Source organism: Microtus pennsylvanicus, chromosome 5 (assembly GCF_037038515.1).
Source record: "Microtus pennsylvanicus isolate mMicPen1 chromosome 5, mMicPen1.hap1, whole genome shotgun sequence".
Taxonomy (NCBI): domain Eukaryota; kingdom Metazoa; phylum Chordata; class Mammalia; order Rodentia; family Cricetidae; genus Microtus; species Microtus pennsylvanicus.
This window is the reverse complement of record NC_134583.1, coordinates 31,936,300-31,955,413: the sequence shown is the minus strand read 5'-3', so window position 1 is coordinate 31,955,413 and position 19,114 is coordinate 31,936,300. Positions and strand designations below refer to the sequence as shown.

Here is a 19,114-nt window from a genome sequence, read left to right as displayed (position 1 = left end):
TGAACAAGCCGGACACACAGAAGAAATTCTCAGTGAGATAATATGGAAACAGTGGTTCACATAAAGGACAGGTGTTCTTCCTGCAGGCCGACTTCAACTCTTGGATGGATTCCTTAAAACTTCTTTAGATAAGATACCTAAACTTCAGTTCCACTGGGGATTTGTTTGTAAAGGAGAGCTACACAGAGCTTTGGCATAGCACGGTACTTGTAAGACCGCTGTACCACCCCACACCTCATTCACAGGATCACATCAGCTAGATTACATGGAAATCCTCATAGCAACTCAAACCTACTTAATTATTCGGTAAATCTCAGCCATGGCACTGCTGGTGGATTAATCTGTTTACGCAGTTAGCCTCTATGCTGGGGTGGTGCAGCACTAATCCGTGAAAGGCCCACTGTTCTCTTTCATCCTGCGGTCATTTGTCTCTCAGTGTGCTGATGTCACATTTTAATGAACTTTTAGCAATCTGAGTAATGCCAGATAACCAGGCTCACAACTCCCCACAGCATGGCATGCTGTTTTCACTGCAGCACAAAAATAAAAGCCATATTCCCCAGTTCAGGTAGGAATTACATAAATTAGGAGAAGAAGGTAAAATGGGATTTGAAGCACCAGGCTATACAATTTCATAAAATCTTTAATGACCATATAAATTAACCCTGGAAAGGCAAAAGGTCATCAGAACACATTTGCATACACTCTTCTATTTGCTTTTGATAAGCAGAGCTTTTATGCAGAGAACATGATACAATTAACCCTTCAATAACCATACAAAATGCTGCTACGGACATTTCAAGTGTCAAGCATTCACTGAAAATTACACACTGAATAAAATTTTCATTGCAAATGCTATAGTGATTGAAAGGGGAAATCGTGGCCCTCTCCACACCCCATGTTTTATTAATAACATTCTGGCAGCAGAATGAAATATCCACTGTCATATGTAGCAGCTGAGGACAAAAAAAAAAAATCTATTTAGTGGTTCAGTTTTCAGCCATGCTCTGCAACTGTGCGAGCAAGGAAAAACAGGACATTTAATACATTTCAAGGAAGAGTGGGGAACCAACTGAGAGCCCCCCAAGATACGCGAATACGGGTGCATTCTTCCCAGCTTTGCCCTATTCGCATGGAGGGGAGAGCCTTGGTAAGACAATCTAACTGCCTGACAAGGTGCCGCTTTGCACAGACATGCAGGAAGATTTCGCTTTAAGAAGACAGACCCTCAGTGTTTGGTAGCTCTATATTGCTCTCTCTATTGATGATAAGCAGTGAGCATCCCACCCCGCCCCCACCCCCACATCTGCCGCTTTTCACAGCAGCTGGCTAGGGTGTGGGTACGGTCCCTGAGAGGACTTCAAGAACTGGGAGGCTGAGATCATGACCAGATTAGGCTGTGTCCCTGCCAAGTCCACATGCACACGTGACATGGTATCAAGTGCCAGGCTCATGACAATTACTTTTCAACTCATCCTGAGGAAGGATGCAAGACTTCTTTGAGTAGATTTACTGGACCTTCCCCCCAGGGCTAGAAAATGAAGTGTCAGAGTGCTACTGAGAGGCCTTATCTCCAGGGGACACAAAATTGTTAGGGCTATCGCAACCCCCATTAATAAAACATTGTGTGTCAGAAAAAGAAAAAAATATGAAAGCATTAAAAAGCAGGCTACAGTATAATCTGGGTCTCATCAGCCAGATTTTTGTAAATTCCTCGTCTTCATTTTCTGGTATGTGTTTCAAGTGTGAGAGAAATTCCCAGACATGTTCTTCTATACATCACTGTGGTGTCTGACCTCAGCCTGACCCCGGCAGCAGTTTGAGAAATCTGAATGTGAACAAAGACTCTGTGTCCACAGCAGGGAAAGATTGTGGGATAGACGCTCCCATCAACTTAATGGCAAACAGCAGTTCTGAGGCCATAACTTTGCCTGGCTTCTCCAAGCCGTAGCTCAGAGCCCTGAGTGGTGGATTCCTCTGCCGTGCCCCTGCTTCTGTGAGGCTTGTTTTTTTTCTCCCCCTCTCTATTTTCAGTTCTGCCTTTGAAGTAGGCAGGCAATTAGCTCTAATGCTCAAGCAATTCAGACCTGTTTTGTGGTTTCGAAGGCGAAAGCTGTTTATTACAGGTAGGCTCTTTGGAGCCATAAGAACTCTGCAAATTTTTAATCATGCAAAAAATAATCACAAGGTAATTTCTCCACACCATAAAATTCCATATACGCTGGAATAAAAGGTCACTTTCATTCTCAAAGAGAGTTTTAGAAATAAATTTGACATTCATTATATAAATAGGCTTTAGAGTCGAATGTAATGTGAAGAAACCACTCTTGCTAACAAACCTGTAGGCTAGCATTTTGGATGAGGAGGAGTGACTACATTCTAGCTTAAATACCAAATTTCCTCAATTGTAAAATGTCATAAGATACAAAATGTCTTCTAGGAAAATTATAGACAACATGTTAACACATTAAGAGAGCGCCATAGAACTGAGGAGAATAAATATTTTATGAGAAATTCTAAAACAAACAGGCTAGAGCAGTTCTCAATTTTATTGAACCTCTACTGCATTCCGTGCAATAGTAATAAAGAGCAGTATGGCTTTCCACGGCACTGCTGGGTGTACAGCCTATGCACGTTCAGTCTCCTCTAAAAGCAAAGAATTTGGAAAAGAAAATACTTATTTATATGCTGAACATGAGGGTGTATATCTACATTAGCTTACAATGAGTGAGCTTCCTCTAAAATTTCCCATATATCAGGACAAAGAAGTGGTATCTTCATTCTTAAATGTTTCAGTAGACTAGAATAGCAATGAAATGATGTGTTTTACTTTTACAGAAGTATTGCAGATGCATGGCCCAACTAACTTTGTCAAGCATTTTAAACATGCCTGCGATGGTGATCATAGGCTCCTTTACACACACATCAAACAGACTTAAAAGGTTTTGCGTGAGTAGCTTAGAATATTTTCATTTTATTATAAAAATGGAAAACCACAACCAATTTGTCCTATGATTTATAATGTAGAATTTCTAATTCCTTGCTCCATATCAATTGACATGCTTTTAACGTGTGAAAGAAGAATAGCACAATTCATTCATTTCTTTGTATGTGTATTCTTGTGTGTGTGTGTGTGTGTGTGTGTGTGTGTGTGTGTGCTGTCTGAATGTATGCAGGTGCATAACAAGAAAGCAGAAGCCTGTAGAGGTCAGAACAGGGCACTGGATCCCCAGGAACAGGAGCTACAGTTAGTTATGAGTGGTTCTGTAGGTGTGGGAACCTAACCATGGTCTTCCACAACAGCAGTTGGCCCAGCCTTACACACTTCATCTTTAGTTGCCATGTAATAATTGTACATATGCATAAAATAGGATGTGGTGTTTTGATATATGAATAATAAGATAATTAATACTCATATAATGTGCAATGATAAAATCAGATTTATTGGAGTCTCTGTCTCCATAGCTATTTACAATTCTGTGTGTGTTGGGAACGCCTCTCTGGTTCTCCATAGAACAAAACCAAATGTTATCAATGATCACCACATTGTGCTGTAGAACATTAGAACTTACTCCTGTCTAATTCAAAAGGTTGAATTTAACCTTTCCTTCTACCCTTCCCGGTCTAATGATCACTTGCCCCTTACTTTTACTAGATAAACCAATTCAGCTTCCATTACATACTTTTCAAATCATGTGAAGAAGAAGCAGAGGACAGATAGTAACTCAGACATCTTCAGTTTTATATACTGAGCATCTGCATTTGAAACACATACTTGGATGAGAATCCATCCTCTATGGCCTTCTTGTCCAGCATCTTCCCTTTGAACTCTGTCCTCTACCTGATGTGCCTACATCTAACTGCCTGATTAAATCCACCTCCTGTGGCCTTCATCACCTACAGAGAAAAATATCAATCTTTTGGCATAGCAAGGACATCTTCCAGATACCTGGTACTGATCTATGCTCCAGACTCATCTTTCTTTAAATGATCTTTAATAAACTGTTTGAAAACTGTATAGAGTTCTGGGTGTTAGAAGAGCCTGGAAGGTGTTTTAAACACACACTGTTGAGCCCAGCTGTAAAGTTCCTAATTTAAGCATGTTTAGCCTTGAGTGATGTCTGACTATGTCTGTGATAATGTTCTTTTCATGTGATGTTCCTGATCCAGGTTATATCCTGCAAGCCTTGTTTGTAATGGTCTTTCCTACTCTTTATGTCCTCTTGTGTATCCTTATTTGTGGGAGTAAAACACTTTTCACTGGATAAATCTCCCCTTTTCCTTTGTGTCCAGCTTAGAAAATACCAGATTCAACATCTGGGAAAATCAATTGAAAATAACCCCTTCATAGGCTTCTTATGTGCTGACGTGCAAAAATCAATTAAAAGTGGTTCTTACCCAAACCATATATTTAAAAATGAGTGTCCTATTATATCACCACTGTTATTCATTGTTTCCTTCTCCAACAATTTTTTCCTGAAATTTGAATTAAAATTAATGTTTCTGGGTGGATTTGTGGTTTTCTTTCTGTGTGCTGATGTTAAATAACATTATGTCAAAATTGGTTGTACATTATGTATTTACACTACAAGTAAATATTTTGAGAGTAGAGATTTAAATATATAATATATATTTATATATGCAAGAATATTTAAGAAAACACATGCTTAAAGCACTTTGAGATGTCTTTGGGACATGGCAGACAAGAAGAAAACGCTGACTAGAAACTGAACTAAGGAGATGAAACCGGGAGAAAAAAAAAAGAGAAGTTCAGACATTACACAGTTCTTCTATTTCCCCTCAATAAAATTTAAAATAAACTTTTGCTTTTGTAATGTATTCTCAATTTGTTTTTTTCTTTAAATTTTCTTTCTACTGAGTCACATTTATTACATATCTTTTAACAAAAAAAAAAAAAGAAAGTACCAAAAATATTAGAAGTTTGACTTCTCTTCATTCCAAACACTGTTCTGGCAGGCAGCAGTGAAAACAGAACACACTTCTTGTTCAGCAGATGTTAATGTCCCTTTATGTGTAATACAGGTCTCATGAAATTTACTGTTTGGGGCCATGGTGTACCTCTCAGAGCATTCTACCTCAGTCCCCTGTGCTGGAGTCTCTATCATTGTACAACTAAATACTGGAATACCTCCAGTCGCTTCTCTATCCCTGTCGTCTCTTTAGATAAACTCACTAAAACACATGGCATTAAATTACCCCACTCTACACACATGTCTAAAATATATTCTAGATCAGGACTCAGCATCATGCTTAGCAAACCACATTCTATCTGGCCCATATTCACCAATTTAGTTTGCAATCTGAACATCAACCACAAACAGGATTTGTTTTTTCCCCTCACACAGATATCCTCATCCAATTCATCTGCAAACTCTGTTTCTACTCATATTTAGTGAATACTAAATTGTAAATAAAGTCCATCTCTTCCATTGCTTGAACTTTTGCATTTTATTATTTTACTTAACTTTACTATGACTGAACTAATTAGATTATGCCTAGTTTTGGGTGTGTCTTACACATCTGTTTTCCTCATTTATTACTCTTCCCCTGTGTTAGCCTTATTTAGCTACTTGTAATGAAGCCAATTTTTTCCCATCTTCATGGGGCAGTATAATCCCAAGTTTTTATTCATACTTTCCAATTTTCATAACTCAGGACTTATCTCATCAGCCACTTCCTCACCAAATCCTCACCACTGCTTCTAAAAAGATACCTTACCTTTTGCTCAAATGATAAGGTCCTGAGAGCCAGCGACCACTATCATCTCTTGGATTCCCCTACAGTGTTTTGACTTGTAGGTCTGCAGTGAGGTCCAAGAATTTGCATTCTTTTTTAATTGAGTATAATAAATTTATTTACCTGATATGCTAATTTATTCAGTAAGAATTTTAATTAAAATACAGTTGCAATAATTCACCTTCCCCTTTCGTCCCTCCAACCATATTCTTCCCTGGTCCCTATCAAATTCATGGTTTCTTTTTTATTTCATTTTTACTGTAATATATAAATGGAACATAATGTGTCTATTTAGTGTTGATGATCACTTGGAGAGCATTATAGAAAACTACAACCGATCAAAATGCATAGAAAACTGATCCTGGGGTTCCCATCCCCAACAGATACATCTACACTATAACTCCTGTGCCTAAGGCTCAGGAAACATCAAAGAAAAGGGGATGGAAAAATTGTCAGAGACAGAAGACCAGGCAATCTGCTGTGAGGCTGTGTATCCAGAAATGACAGAAAAGCTGCTCATGATACCTCAGCAATATGGCTGCCTAAATAATACCTGAACAAACACAGCAACAATAACTGTGCTAACATAAAAGGGGAATATCCGTGTGCTCCACGACTAAACAAAGAATCCTGGCAACAAAGGACTGCTGAGAGAATAAGCCTTCTACAGGGATGAGCACCCCAATTGGTATCCAAACCAAACAATCAGCTTAGCAGTTTATTCTTACAATATCTTATGCTGTGTTCATACCATTTATACAGACTCAAAGTTAAGAAGCTCTTTTCTACAGATCACATACTTCATATCCTTTACCACAGCTATTTGATTCTGAATATGTTTCCCTCTCATTTGCATAGATATGTTATTTCCCAGAAGGGTCTCTTATGCGTTACCCATACTGTGGAATGGTAATAATGGTCTACAAATGATATAACAATGGTACACCAAAGTCAAACCTTTCAATTTTGCTGAGAACCTGACACTGCTCTACAAATTAAATCCATTTATATATTTCTAAAAATTGAATATGCCTAATCATGCTTTTAATTCATCTGTATAAGGAACTGAATAAAGCAGTTCTGTGGCACATTGTTTCCATAAATTAGGTGAATGACAGGTGCAGCTTATTTTTGACAAGAATAACTTATGAAAGGAACAGATATAATTACCTGAGGTTGCCCTCAACTGCTGCTCTGTAAGCTCTTCCTCACCGGTCCTGGCTCCCAAAGAGGCAGTTTCTGTAAAAGACATCAGTGTAATGAGTAAGCACATCATATCTAGGACATAACTATTATTACAAGAACCACAAGTATGGCTGCCATAGGAAATGAGCGCTAGGAGGGGCTTACACGACTAGCACCCTTTACCTTCTAGTTAGCAGTGGATGGAGAAATTAGATCAGGGAAGGATAGGCTGATATTTAAATCCTGGTGATCATCAAAGCACAGCAAATTGTGGTGGATGTGGACCTCCCAGACCCTGAATTTCCTGTTAACAACTTGTTTTTCAATGCTTGCAGCTATTCTGAGCAAAACAACTTGTTTTCCTGTGTTTGGAGCTGCTCTGAGGATGAGACCATCAGGAGTTACTGATGGCAGGGGAGTGGTTTCTGGTGGGTTTGACTGGGGTGTGGCTATCTCTTAAGGATCCCTATAAAAGCTGCCCTGGAGCACAATAAAAGGGGACATTTTAGGGGATTTCAAGGATGACCCATGTCCCCGTGTCTCTGTCTCTCTGTCTGTGTGTGTGTGTGTCAATCTCAGAACCTTGCCTGAGACTTGTGAACCATCACGTAGTACATGTGCATAACGTAGCACCTCGCAAAAAGCGCAAAGAACAGATTTGGTGTTGTACTTTACAGCAAATGCAACAGATTAGAAATTCATAAAAGCAGGAATAACTCATTTGAATTCTTAGCCTGTGATTGACCAAGGCTATGTATATATGACGATAAAGGCACTTTATATCTATAATGAGCATTCTCTTACTTACTAAGTAAGAGATAATTTGTATACTTACCAAGTATCCAAAAGAAAAACCTGGCTTATGACAACTGACGAAAGAGACCAAAGAAAGCCTCCTACACTTTGAAAGAAATCTAAATAACAAGTCTATCATTAGTAAATTCATATCTTTATTGGGCGCCAGGGCAGAAATGGCACCAACCTACTGGCTTAGTAGCCTTTACTTCAAACATAAATAGCTATATTCACGGAATAAAGTTTTTTCATGTAATGTATTTTTTCTTTCTCTTGTCTCTTCTCTTTCATAGAGAAGCTCTTGCATGCTACCAGAAGAGAAAAGTAATAAGTATCACTCAGCTACAAGCCTGTGATTTAAAACAGTGACCTACCTACAAGATATACTCTTGCAATAGTGGCACAAATGTAATGGGAGCAATCAATGCCCCTTTTAAAGTTGTATTTAAGGCCCATTTCATGAGATGGAACCCATAACTGACACTGGCAAAATGGACAAGAACCTGAGACAAGATAGGTTCTTGGCCCTAGAGGAAAATCTACTATCATTATTCTTCTAAGGGACATAGCAATAAAATGACTCCTAGTGACATACTTGTATACCCATAGATAAAAGTAGCATTCATCAGAGAAGTGTCTTCTTACATTGTATGTTAATTAACAAAGAGACTCATAACTGGAAAGCGTGCATGGAGTGAGAGACTTTGGAGTACTCAGCTCTAAATGGGATGCCTTCATCAACATACCCATCCCCATGCCTTAAGTCTCAGGGGTCTATGTAGTAGAAGAGAAAGATTTTAAGAGCCAGAAGTAGTAGATGATGCCAAGAGGGTAAAGTGCCTCTAAGACACAACAGAAATAGTACTTTTATGAACTCTTAGAGACTATAACAGCACACATAACATTTGTACAAACCAGGCATATCTAAGGAAGGAGATAGGAAAATAAACACAATTCCCACACTAAAGCAAGAAGCTACATGACATTGATACTTGATAAACTGATAACTGAAAAAGAGAAAATCTGTTTTCTCTAATAGAGTTTCTCTGAGCTTATCAACCCCACTCAAGGGCAGACCCCATACCCAGAAGTCAGCACAAAATGGACTTCATATTTTTATAGACATTTGTTGGGGGAAAGGTGGTAGTTTAATTTATTTCATTTGTTTGATTTGATATTTGTTTTCTGCTTTTATTTTGTTTTGGAGAAAGAACATAAAGTTGGGTGAGTAGAGAGGTGGGGAACTTCTTTGAGGAGATAGGAGAAAGAAAATAATATGATGAAAATATGTGAAAACTTATTAAAACATTTTAAAGAAAGAAAAGGCTAGACTGACTCTAGATATTGCCTTCGATGTTTTTCATTCTGAATCAGTTTTATCCTTCTCTTTTACAACATTCCATGTTCTGTGTCTCTGTTGTGTGTCTTGCATTTTCCCTTTAAAGAACAGTGTTCTCCTCTACAACACCCCATATACTGTAAACTCTTTTTTTTTCCAATCTGATACTTCACTAACATTTCAACAGATAACATTTAATGATAATAAACCTTGAATAAAAACACATGGTTCCACCATTTTCTAGGCATGAGATCTCAGGAAAATTGTTTTCTTCTGTATGTCTTAATTCATTCCATTTAAAGCAAGGATATCACTATGTAAATAGTGGATAATTGTGGTGGTTTGGAAGAAAATGGCCTCCAAAGGGCATGGCACTGTTAGGAGTTACTATCTTGTAAGAACACATATGGCCCTGTTGGAGGAAGTGTGTCACCGTGGAGATGGACTTTGAAGTAGGTTCAAGCCACACCAATGAAAGAGTTCATTTTCTGGTGCCTGCCTATCAAGACACAGAACTCTCAGCTCCTTCTCCAAGCACAATGTCTTCCTGCATGGTGCCATGTTCCACCATGAGGCTAATGGACTAAACTTCTGAACTGTAAGCCAGCCTATTAAGTATTTTTCCTTTATAAGAACTGCCATGCTCACGGTGTCTCTTCACAGCAATAGAAATCCCAACTAAGACAATACTCCTATGGGAAAATTCTTGATACAAATAAAGGGCAAAGAGCGATAGTCTTCAAAGTTAGAAAAAGTTAGATGCTATAAACTGTTTAAAGCTTTCGCTTAACTCTTCATCTGCAAGTGGGAACTATGTTTGTCTAATATTTTTATTTAATAGCATCTCTGTTTGATTTGGAAGGCTTTAATCAAGCAAATAATTAACCTTGAAAATAGAAGTGCACACCCAGGCAATAATATTGTATTTACTAATTAGTTTATTTCCTGCTATTTTGAAACCTTTTTCCTTTGGCAGTAACCTATTTTAACATAGCACAGTCATAATAACTTTGCAGAACTTCCCCCAAACATAAACAGAAAATAATTTTCTTATAATTATGTCTTAAATTAATCTTAAAAGGAAGGATTTATCCTCTGTACTTGCTCATAAGTTCTGGAGTGACTTCCAAATAGATCACAGTCTTGATAACCAGCCAACCTGTCATTCAAGAAGTCCACCTTTTTCCTCTTGGCTGAATAGCCTTAAGCCCTGGTCAACTTTGGTCTTTTGAATTTAAATGCCTATTTTGTTCTCCTACTTTTAACTTCCTATCCTTCTCTCAAAGCCAAAGCAAGTTCTCTGCACAGCCCAACAGTAAACAGTGCTTCAGCACTGGTTACAGAGAATGGTCATGGATGTTTGTAGGATCTGTATCTATTTCCCAGAATGCTATGAGTTCCTGAAAAGTAATTCTCCATCCTCCCATATCTCATGTAAGAACAGAGGATGATATAACAAACTAAACAAACCAGAGTAGGCTCACCATAAGAAATTATAATCATTTCCCATTGTCCAAATTATATCCAGCCCAGAAAATAATCCCTGTTTTTGAAGGCTATCGATCTTTGCCCTTTATTTGTAACAAGAATTTTCTCATAGGGATTATTTTCTTAGGTAGGGTTTCTATTGCTATGAAGAGACACCATGACCATGGCAACTATTATAAAGAAAAACATTTAATGGGCTGGCTTACAGTTCAGAGGTTTAGTCCATTAGCCTCATGGTGGGACATGGCGACATGCAGGACATTGTGCTTGGAGAACATATGTATATGTGTATCAGTATATAGGTAATATTATGTATATCAGTATATAAAAATAGTAAATGGAATCATGCTTTTCTAACAAAAATCAAACATAATAAGTCAATGACTTCTTACCCCCATGCCCACACACTATGCTGTAGCATATAAACTTGTTCAAAATAGTCAACAACGGTTCCAAATAAATTTCACAAACTGACTGCTACTTCTTAAAGATTAATACAAATTGGACAATGATAATTATTGTGTACATGCCTGATAAATAGTATATATGCTATGTGTATAGAAGCAAGCATATAATTTTTGCAATAGAATCATGGAAGAAATTTTCAAACTGACTTTATAACTAAGAATATGGTGAATTAAACAAATTGGTAACTTTTCCTAGGTTATGAAATTAAAATCTCATAGAGTCTGGAAAAAGAACCCTGTCTGTTTAGTCACGAAACTGAAAAATATTTAAGAGATCCAGTTATAGTAGTGCAATATTTGGAAACCAATAAAGATTTTCCTATGTTTACTGAAGGCCAGAAACTAAGTGGAAAAGAACTAGAAAGAATGCTCACTGATCCTTTGAAAATTCCAATATTTCATAAAACATTTATGCTCATTTATTATAAAATGCAAATATTCTATAAGCAAATAATCTGTGCTATGCTATAATCATTTTACTTGAAATAAATGGGATATCAAAATAAAAGATATTAATCTCACAAATTAAATGCTGCATCACAGAAACTGTTGCAATATGAGCCCTGCTACAGACACATTCTAAAGGAATGTAGTTCAGTGTGCCCCTAAGTCAGCTTAGAGCTTCAGCGGTGTTCTCTCCTTTATACAAGTGATACAAATATTTTAATAAAGGGGCTTTTAACTTATCAACAAACTGATTAATCTCTACTTTTCTGCCTGTTCGAAATGAAATGTTTAGAATTTCATAATGATACATAACATCTTGCAATATTTCACTTTAATAATTGCTCTGTAATAACAAACTGACTGCTGTTACCGGGATCTGTCATTTTGTGGATGATTTAATTAGATTACTAATTTGGGTCCTTTGTAGCATATGACCTTTTTAATGCTGTTTAAAAATAATACCATTGACTTAGCTTATCTAAAATCCGGTTCTATCCTGTCAATTTGGTCGTGAGCATACATTTAAAAATGGAATCCAATTACTCTATTTTTATTAACACAATGTGGGAACAATCAGAAGTATTTTCCGTGGAATAGGGTATTGATCATGGAAACCAACATCATTGATAGTAAGAGTTCATGAAGGATTTGCTTGGTACCATGTACCAAGCATGAGGTTGTTTATCCACAATTGGTCACAGTTGGCATGTGATGGAGCTGGGATTGGAAGCCTCTCAGCTTCATTTCAGTGTAGCTTTCTTAAGCACGATGTTAAACTAATTGATGCTTTTAATATCCCCATGATAGTGTTTCTTTCAATTCTGCAATTAGTCCAACTGTTCACTTCAGCCTGTTTCCTTCAGTTCAACTCCTCCCTCAGGCTCACTAGGAGATTCCCACCTACTGACTTCTGAGAACGAATGTTCTTAGAGTTCTTTCTCCTTACTCTGCACATACATTTCCTCCCATAACTCTGTCCACCTCAGGAATCTCTTTTACCTTTCTTTTCTTTCCTTAAGACAAAGAATACCAAGAACCTGCCAGCGCTGAGTCATCACTTCCCAAAAGATTCTTTCTCCATGCTTATTGGGGCAGCAGCAGCAACAACAACAACAAAATGTGGTCAATACAAAACTCATATCTTATGGACAGGAAAAGTTCTAGAATTTTTTTTTCCTATTGAAGCTAGATTCTTCTCTCAAAAAAATGCATCCTGACCACAGTTCCCCTCCCTTCATTGCCCTGGTGCCCTCCATCTCTCCCCAGAGATTCACCCCCTCTTCATTTCCCTTCAGAAAAGAGGGTAGAGTTACAGCAATTATGCATTCTATACATGCATTAAATTGTCAGTGATAAGACTTATTAATAGAAAATCTACCTTATTTAAGCAAAATATGAAAGTTCATGACTTCAAAAGGGAATGGAGGATTGAATATTGAGTCAATAGGATCTACAGTAAATCATGGTTTTTAATTTCTTGCTGTGCTGCCTATAGAAATTATACGCTGTGTCATAGTTATGCATAGAGAAGAGAACAATTTATTATATGAACAAACATGTGTTCATACATGTAATTATGTACTTCAGTTCCACACTAGGCACAGTTTTAGAGTACACAGAAGGCCTATGGAACACATTACTGCAGATACCTGTTCTGTTCGTCTGCAAAACTTGGCTTTCTCGCGCTCACACTCATTCACTAACACACTAAGCAGAAACATGTATCACTATTTTTAGCAAAAGGCTTGGCATTAAAAAGAAGATAGAAGCCAGAAAATAAGTAAACAGTAAGCCAATTGTTTTAACATAGAAATAATTTTATTTTTCTGTAGCCTACGGCAACACATCAAAATCCCTGCCGCTGTATCGAGGAAGAAAAGTTCTCTTTTAATTCTGGAAGTAAAGCATTCCTAATATAGCACAAGTTTCAAACAGCCTTTACCCCACAAGTCATCTAGTCAACCCCTCTTCTCCCACTGTACTTTTGGAGATTCTCTGGCCTCTATCAGGGCCATGAAACTTGCTGTGCACGGGTATGTTCCAAACTGTGAATACAAGAGAAGACAAGTGTAGACCTCGAGTATCCAAAAGATAGGTTAGCATTTGCTGGAGACAAGTCTGTTTCCAGACGTGTAACATGGATTTCCTTACCCAGTCCTCCCAGTAATCTGTCACAGAGCACTGCAGCTTGTAGGAAAGAGATGAAACATCAAAGCTCAGAGCATTTAAGTCATTTTTTCCAAAGGCGCAGAACAGAAGAGGGAGGGGTTTCGAGGAGACAGTCTGGTTCCAAAGCTCTGTCCTTCCCCCCTGGACAGTCTGCCTCCAGGCAGCCCCTAGGAGTCCTCAGCCAGGAAGCTTAAGAACTCATTTTTTTTTCCTTCCAAAAGACAGTACAAGCTTCTTCAAAGCAAATTCATCATAATAAGATTAGTATTTAGAAGATACATGAAATTCTACATTTATTATTACCATGGTCTTTCATTTTTCGAAACAGAACTTGGAGCATGCTAGGGCATTGCAAAAGTGCTCAGATGGAGTTTATAGTGAAAATGGTTTCAAGTGACCTCCTCCATCTTTTCCTTATGCACACTCAGAGCACTCTTCTAAAATGCTAAGCAACCCAGGAAAGCACCAAATGGTTTTGAGTAACTAAGCAATGCCATCTTTGGTGACATACCAGGCTTTCTCCTGAAAGATTCCTTCCAGGCCGAATCAAACTAAAGCGTGCTGGACAGTGCTGTGTCAAATACCTGAATGGGCTTGGATTTGTTTTGTTTTGTTTTTGTTTTTTTCAGAAAACAAAACTTCTTTACTCTGTCATTTTTATTTTTATTGTATTTAAACTTTTATTCTTCTGTCATATATAACATCCCGACTGAAGTGTTTCCTAGATCTTCTTTGACCAGGAATATATTTTCCCTCCTGAGTCATCTCTAACCTCAGTAAAATGAGTTTCAGAGAAATTTACTAAGTTCTTAATATCAATTAGTTACAATAAACTACTCAGATATTTTCTTAATGTCTTAAGTGCTCTAATTGAAATACTTTTCCTTAAGTTTACTAGTTCCTAGCTTTCTATGTGAGATTCTGTTTTTGCTTAGTTGCTTAGGAAGCAGAAGATCAAGTGCCCATGAACACAATCTAAGCTTTATGCTTTGCTCCCATCTCTCGCAGCTGCCCGGTTACATTGATTTCAGTCTTTATGGAATTCATTGTAATGTCTATGTTCTACAAGTTACTTTCCATTTCACAGCAGCCTTCGCTGGCTTTGATCGTTGCTCATCAACAGAGGAAATATCTCGGGTCCAAAACCTGCAATTTGATCTACCCCATACGAGTCTTTGTCCATGTCCAGAAGTGGACTGTTAGTCCAGCTCTTTTCCTCTGACTTGTAGCTTGTTTTATTATTGCAAGAATTCTCCACAGTAGATCTACCCTATTATATTTTCATATGTAGAACGTGACATAGGTGATTGTAGACAAAATATAATATAGCATGTCTCTAGAACACACACGGATTGCTTAACTGAGACTTTGTGCTCTTTGGCCAGTGGCATCTTTCTCCTCCTTCCTCCCATTCCATCGCTGTCAACAGCTCGCTGAATGGTTCTACAAACCTTACTGCTTTTGATATCTTAATATGTCAGAGAAGTAGACCCGGACAATATTTATCTTTTTGCCATTGGCTTATTTCACTTAGCTTAATATCCTCAAAGTTCATCTATACTTTTTTTCAGAGTTCATTTTTAATTAATAAATGTCTTGACTTACTGGCCCGTAGTCACTGAGTTCTCTCAGTATTTACATATTAGATCAAAGTCTCCTGGAATAACTTTCAATCAAAGAGAAAACAAATCGTCACCTGGTTGTCCCCTTATTTTTTTTTCATGTAAAATATCGCTATTGCTCAAAATGCCTTGGAAGGTTTCTTATAAATGTGCCACTTGCCTTGAGGAAAATGTCATTTCTTTAGTTCAGACATTTATTTACGCTTAGAAACTTTGATAACATCTCTTGCATTTTTATCTTAAAGGTTTATGAAATGATAGTTGCTTCTTTCTGAGCAGGTATTGCTCATAAATTAATACAAATGTAGATGCTTTTATTATTATTGTCGAGGGGGTGGGGGTAATGCAGGTGCCACTGAGGCCAGTGGAATCTGAGCCACTAGAGCTGGATTAACAGGCAGTTATGAGCCATCCAATGTCAGGACTGGAAAGAGAATTTGGGACTATTCAAGATCAATACATTTAACCACCAAGCAACTTCTTCAACTTTTTAAATGTATTTTCTCTCCCCTGAAATTTCTTATCCCCAAGATTTTATTTCAGTCATATTCATTAAGATATTTGAACATTCTTCTTTGTAACAACCACCCATGAAACTGCAGTGCACTCATGCTTTGCAGAGTCAGAGATTAGTCCTGTTGTTGAAGAGATGGTCACTTTTTATCCTGCTCAGATTAATTCTCTTTGCTTTAAACATTGAGCAAGCAAAGGCTAGTTGTCAATGATTGAAAACTGTCTATGTCTGCTAAAACAACCTGGCTCCAAAAAGCTATGTTGATCAAACAAGTATTTCATTAAGAAAATACTGACTACTCCTATGGACATGTTTGTACTGAGAGAAAATCTTGTGAATATAAGAACCAAATACACTTGGATGTAAATTCCAGACCCACTGTTTTCTCACTATTTGACACTGACCAAATTAGTTCTCCCTCACCGACATTCAAGAATCGTGTCTGATCCTATAAATCTGGTCATAAACCCATAGCAGGGCAGATCACCTGGCCAGCTGGGAACAGAATTGTTTAGTTAAATTAAAGTAGTGTCAAGCGGATGTCTAAATGTTTGTTTATGCTAAAAGTCAAACTCTAAGTCTCAATCAGAAAAGTCTCTTCTTCTAGTCAATGATGGAGAATGGGGACACATGAGCATTCTGGGAATAAGTGGTGGATAAATGCTCAGTTCTAAACAAGACATTTATAATTTCTACCATCCTCTTGAGGATGCATAGAACATTTTGGAAGAGGGGAAGAAAAGAATGTAAAAGTCAGAAGACAGAGAGAAGGGCTGCAAGGTATTGTCTTGTCATGGTACCTGTGTTGCAGTCCTGTACTCTTGAGAAACTCTGGTTGCTTACACTGGGTCTTCATAATGATAGGCCATTAACAATCAAAGATGGATAGAGGAGAGACTTGGTGACCCTATCCTTTACTGCTGAACTATGTGCTACTGTCAAATTTATTGACAGATTTTTTTTCCATTTATTTCCTTCAACTGTGTGCTCACTGGTGAGCCAGCCAGGCTACAGTGGACACTTCCAATGCAATGGTACATGGCTGGCCCTGGTTATTTGGTCACCAAACAAAATCAGAATTAATAAGCATTGGGAAGGGATTGGATTGAAGGAGGAGATTGGTAAGAACAGGGAGGGGATTAGAAACGGTTGGAGGAGAGAATAGTTGGAATATATTATTGACACGAATGAAACTGGTAGAAAAAATTAATCACCAAGATTTTCTAAAATACACTAAAGCTAAAAGATAGAAATGACAAGTAAAGTTGGGGAGCTGAGTGAAGTACTGGAGGTGTAGTGGTTGCATTCGCCATAGTCTTCCTGTAGCTTAACTTTGATCTGCAAAATGCAAGATACTAAACAAACAAATTAAATAGTTAATAACTTTACAATCTATATAAATTAGGTGGGAAGGCTTTTAGCATTACAACTATCTGTTATTTTATTGGTTCACATATGTTAGTGATGTTGCCCTTTATTTAAAATGCTCCTATTACTACTTTTGTCATTTATTTGTTAATTTGAGAAAGGTTTCACTTTGTAGATCTGGCTAGCCTGGAATTTACTATTTAGACCTGGCTGGCCTTGAATTCACAGAGTTCTACTTGTCTCTGCCACCAAGTGCTAGGATTAAAGGTGTGTCACACCCACCATGCCTGGCTATTACTACCTGTTTACCATTTTAGAAATACCAATTATTAGCAAAACTATGCACTGTTATCAGAGAGTACACAGCTTGAAAATATTTTTGGGTTTTTTTTGAGATCTTAAGCAAATTATATATTTTATAAGGAAAGCATTTCTTTTATCAGTGGGAAAGACCCTTCTCTTATCTTTAAGTTGGGGATAAGAATATCTCCTTTTTGAATACCATACATAACTAATTTAAGGGACTGTACCACTTTACATTAATCAAACAAACAAACAAAACATGTATAGTGTTTTCTGCATACTTAAAGCTTAAACACATGAACATAGAATTCATTGGTTTTAATTATTTTTCTATCTTATGACTTACATAATGTCATGAAAGAAAATCTTCACGTGATTATATCAATTTCTCTTTTACAAAATTAAAAAAATTTTAAACTAATTTGTCACTAACATAAGATTCAAGGAGCACAAATTTTTCATGTTTTAGGATTTTTTGCATATCACCATATTTAAAAAGGTTGGCTGTTCGTACTTAGAAGATGAGTATTTCACACACAGCATTTTCCCAGCAAGAAGGTAAATCCGGAGAGGAAAAGGTAGCATATCTTATGAAGAAGAAGATTAGAAGACCTCACCAGAATCAGGAATGAAAAATGCAATATTGAGACATGCTATGAATTTTTGAGACAACACTTGGGAATATCCATGAAATATTTATTTAATAAATCACTCCATCATTCATTCATTAGTGAGCAAGCAGATTGATGAGACTTGGCACGCTGCATTCTTTGGACTAGGTTAGCAGTAGAAAAAAAATTGTTTCTGAAAAACAGTCAATTTATTTCCCTCTTGTCTGAGTGTGCATGTTGGCAAGGGGTCCGTGGATCTTGGAAAAAAATGAGATTTTTATGTAAGGTCACTATAAATATATTTTCATCTTTGGGGTGCTATTTGGAAGTGAAAGAGACAGGCAGAAATCTTGTTGTAAATAAATAAATAGCAATATAATATCTTATGTATTTTCAATCTTACAGTTTCTAGAAGAGATTATGGAGAAAGGATAAAGACCTAGTCTACTAGAGAGAGTAGAGATACAAAGACATTCAAGATTGGAATAAAAGAGATGAGGCTGTTGGGTGTATGCATTGGCCTATGAATGTAGATCTTTAATGAACATTTAAGTGGGAAGAAAAAAATCTCAAAGAGAAGTCTTAGTTAAAGGTATTTGGAAGCACTAATAAATAATGTCTGTGAAAGCCTAGGAATAATGGATGCAGTGTGCAAAATGACAACACAGGGTCAACACTTTAAGGGAAAAGAACGTTAATAAGTAATTGATGCTGGCGGATAAAAGATAGACAAGAAACAAATAGGTAAGCACAAGATCCTAGAAACCATTGACCAATGGGGAAGAACTCTTACAGAAGTTTAAGCCACAAACACAAAATTCCAAGTAAGTGTAGCTTTCACCTCTTATCAAAGACGTTCCTTTTTTCAGTTGACAGAGAGAATTGTAGAAAGCCACAGCTAATCAAAATGCAGAGAACAAGTGTAGGGTTGTTCTGATACATCTACAGTATAATTCCTCCTAAGATTCAGGGAACATGAGAGAAGAAGAGGTTATAAAGGTCAGAGGACCAGGAGGGGCTGTTGCTATGAGATAGTACCTGATACATAA

At 37.3% G+C, this 19,114-nt stretch overlaps 1 protein-coding gene across 2 annotated transcripts in view; it reads right to left on the bottom strand.

The window, feature by feature from the left end:
• Zfhx4 (zinc finger homeobox 4) overlaps nt 1-19,114 on the bottom strand; it is a 187,145-nt gene that overhangs the window by 24,373 nt on the left and 143,658 nt on the right. For both annotated transcript variants that reach the window (XM_075971456.1, XM_075971457.1), the window contains exon 5: nt 6,928-6,996. In XM_075971456.1, coding sequence (XP_075827571.1) covers nt 6,928-6,996 — 69 coding nt within the window. The remainder of the gene's footprint in view (nt 1-6,927; nt 6,997-19,114) is intronic.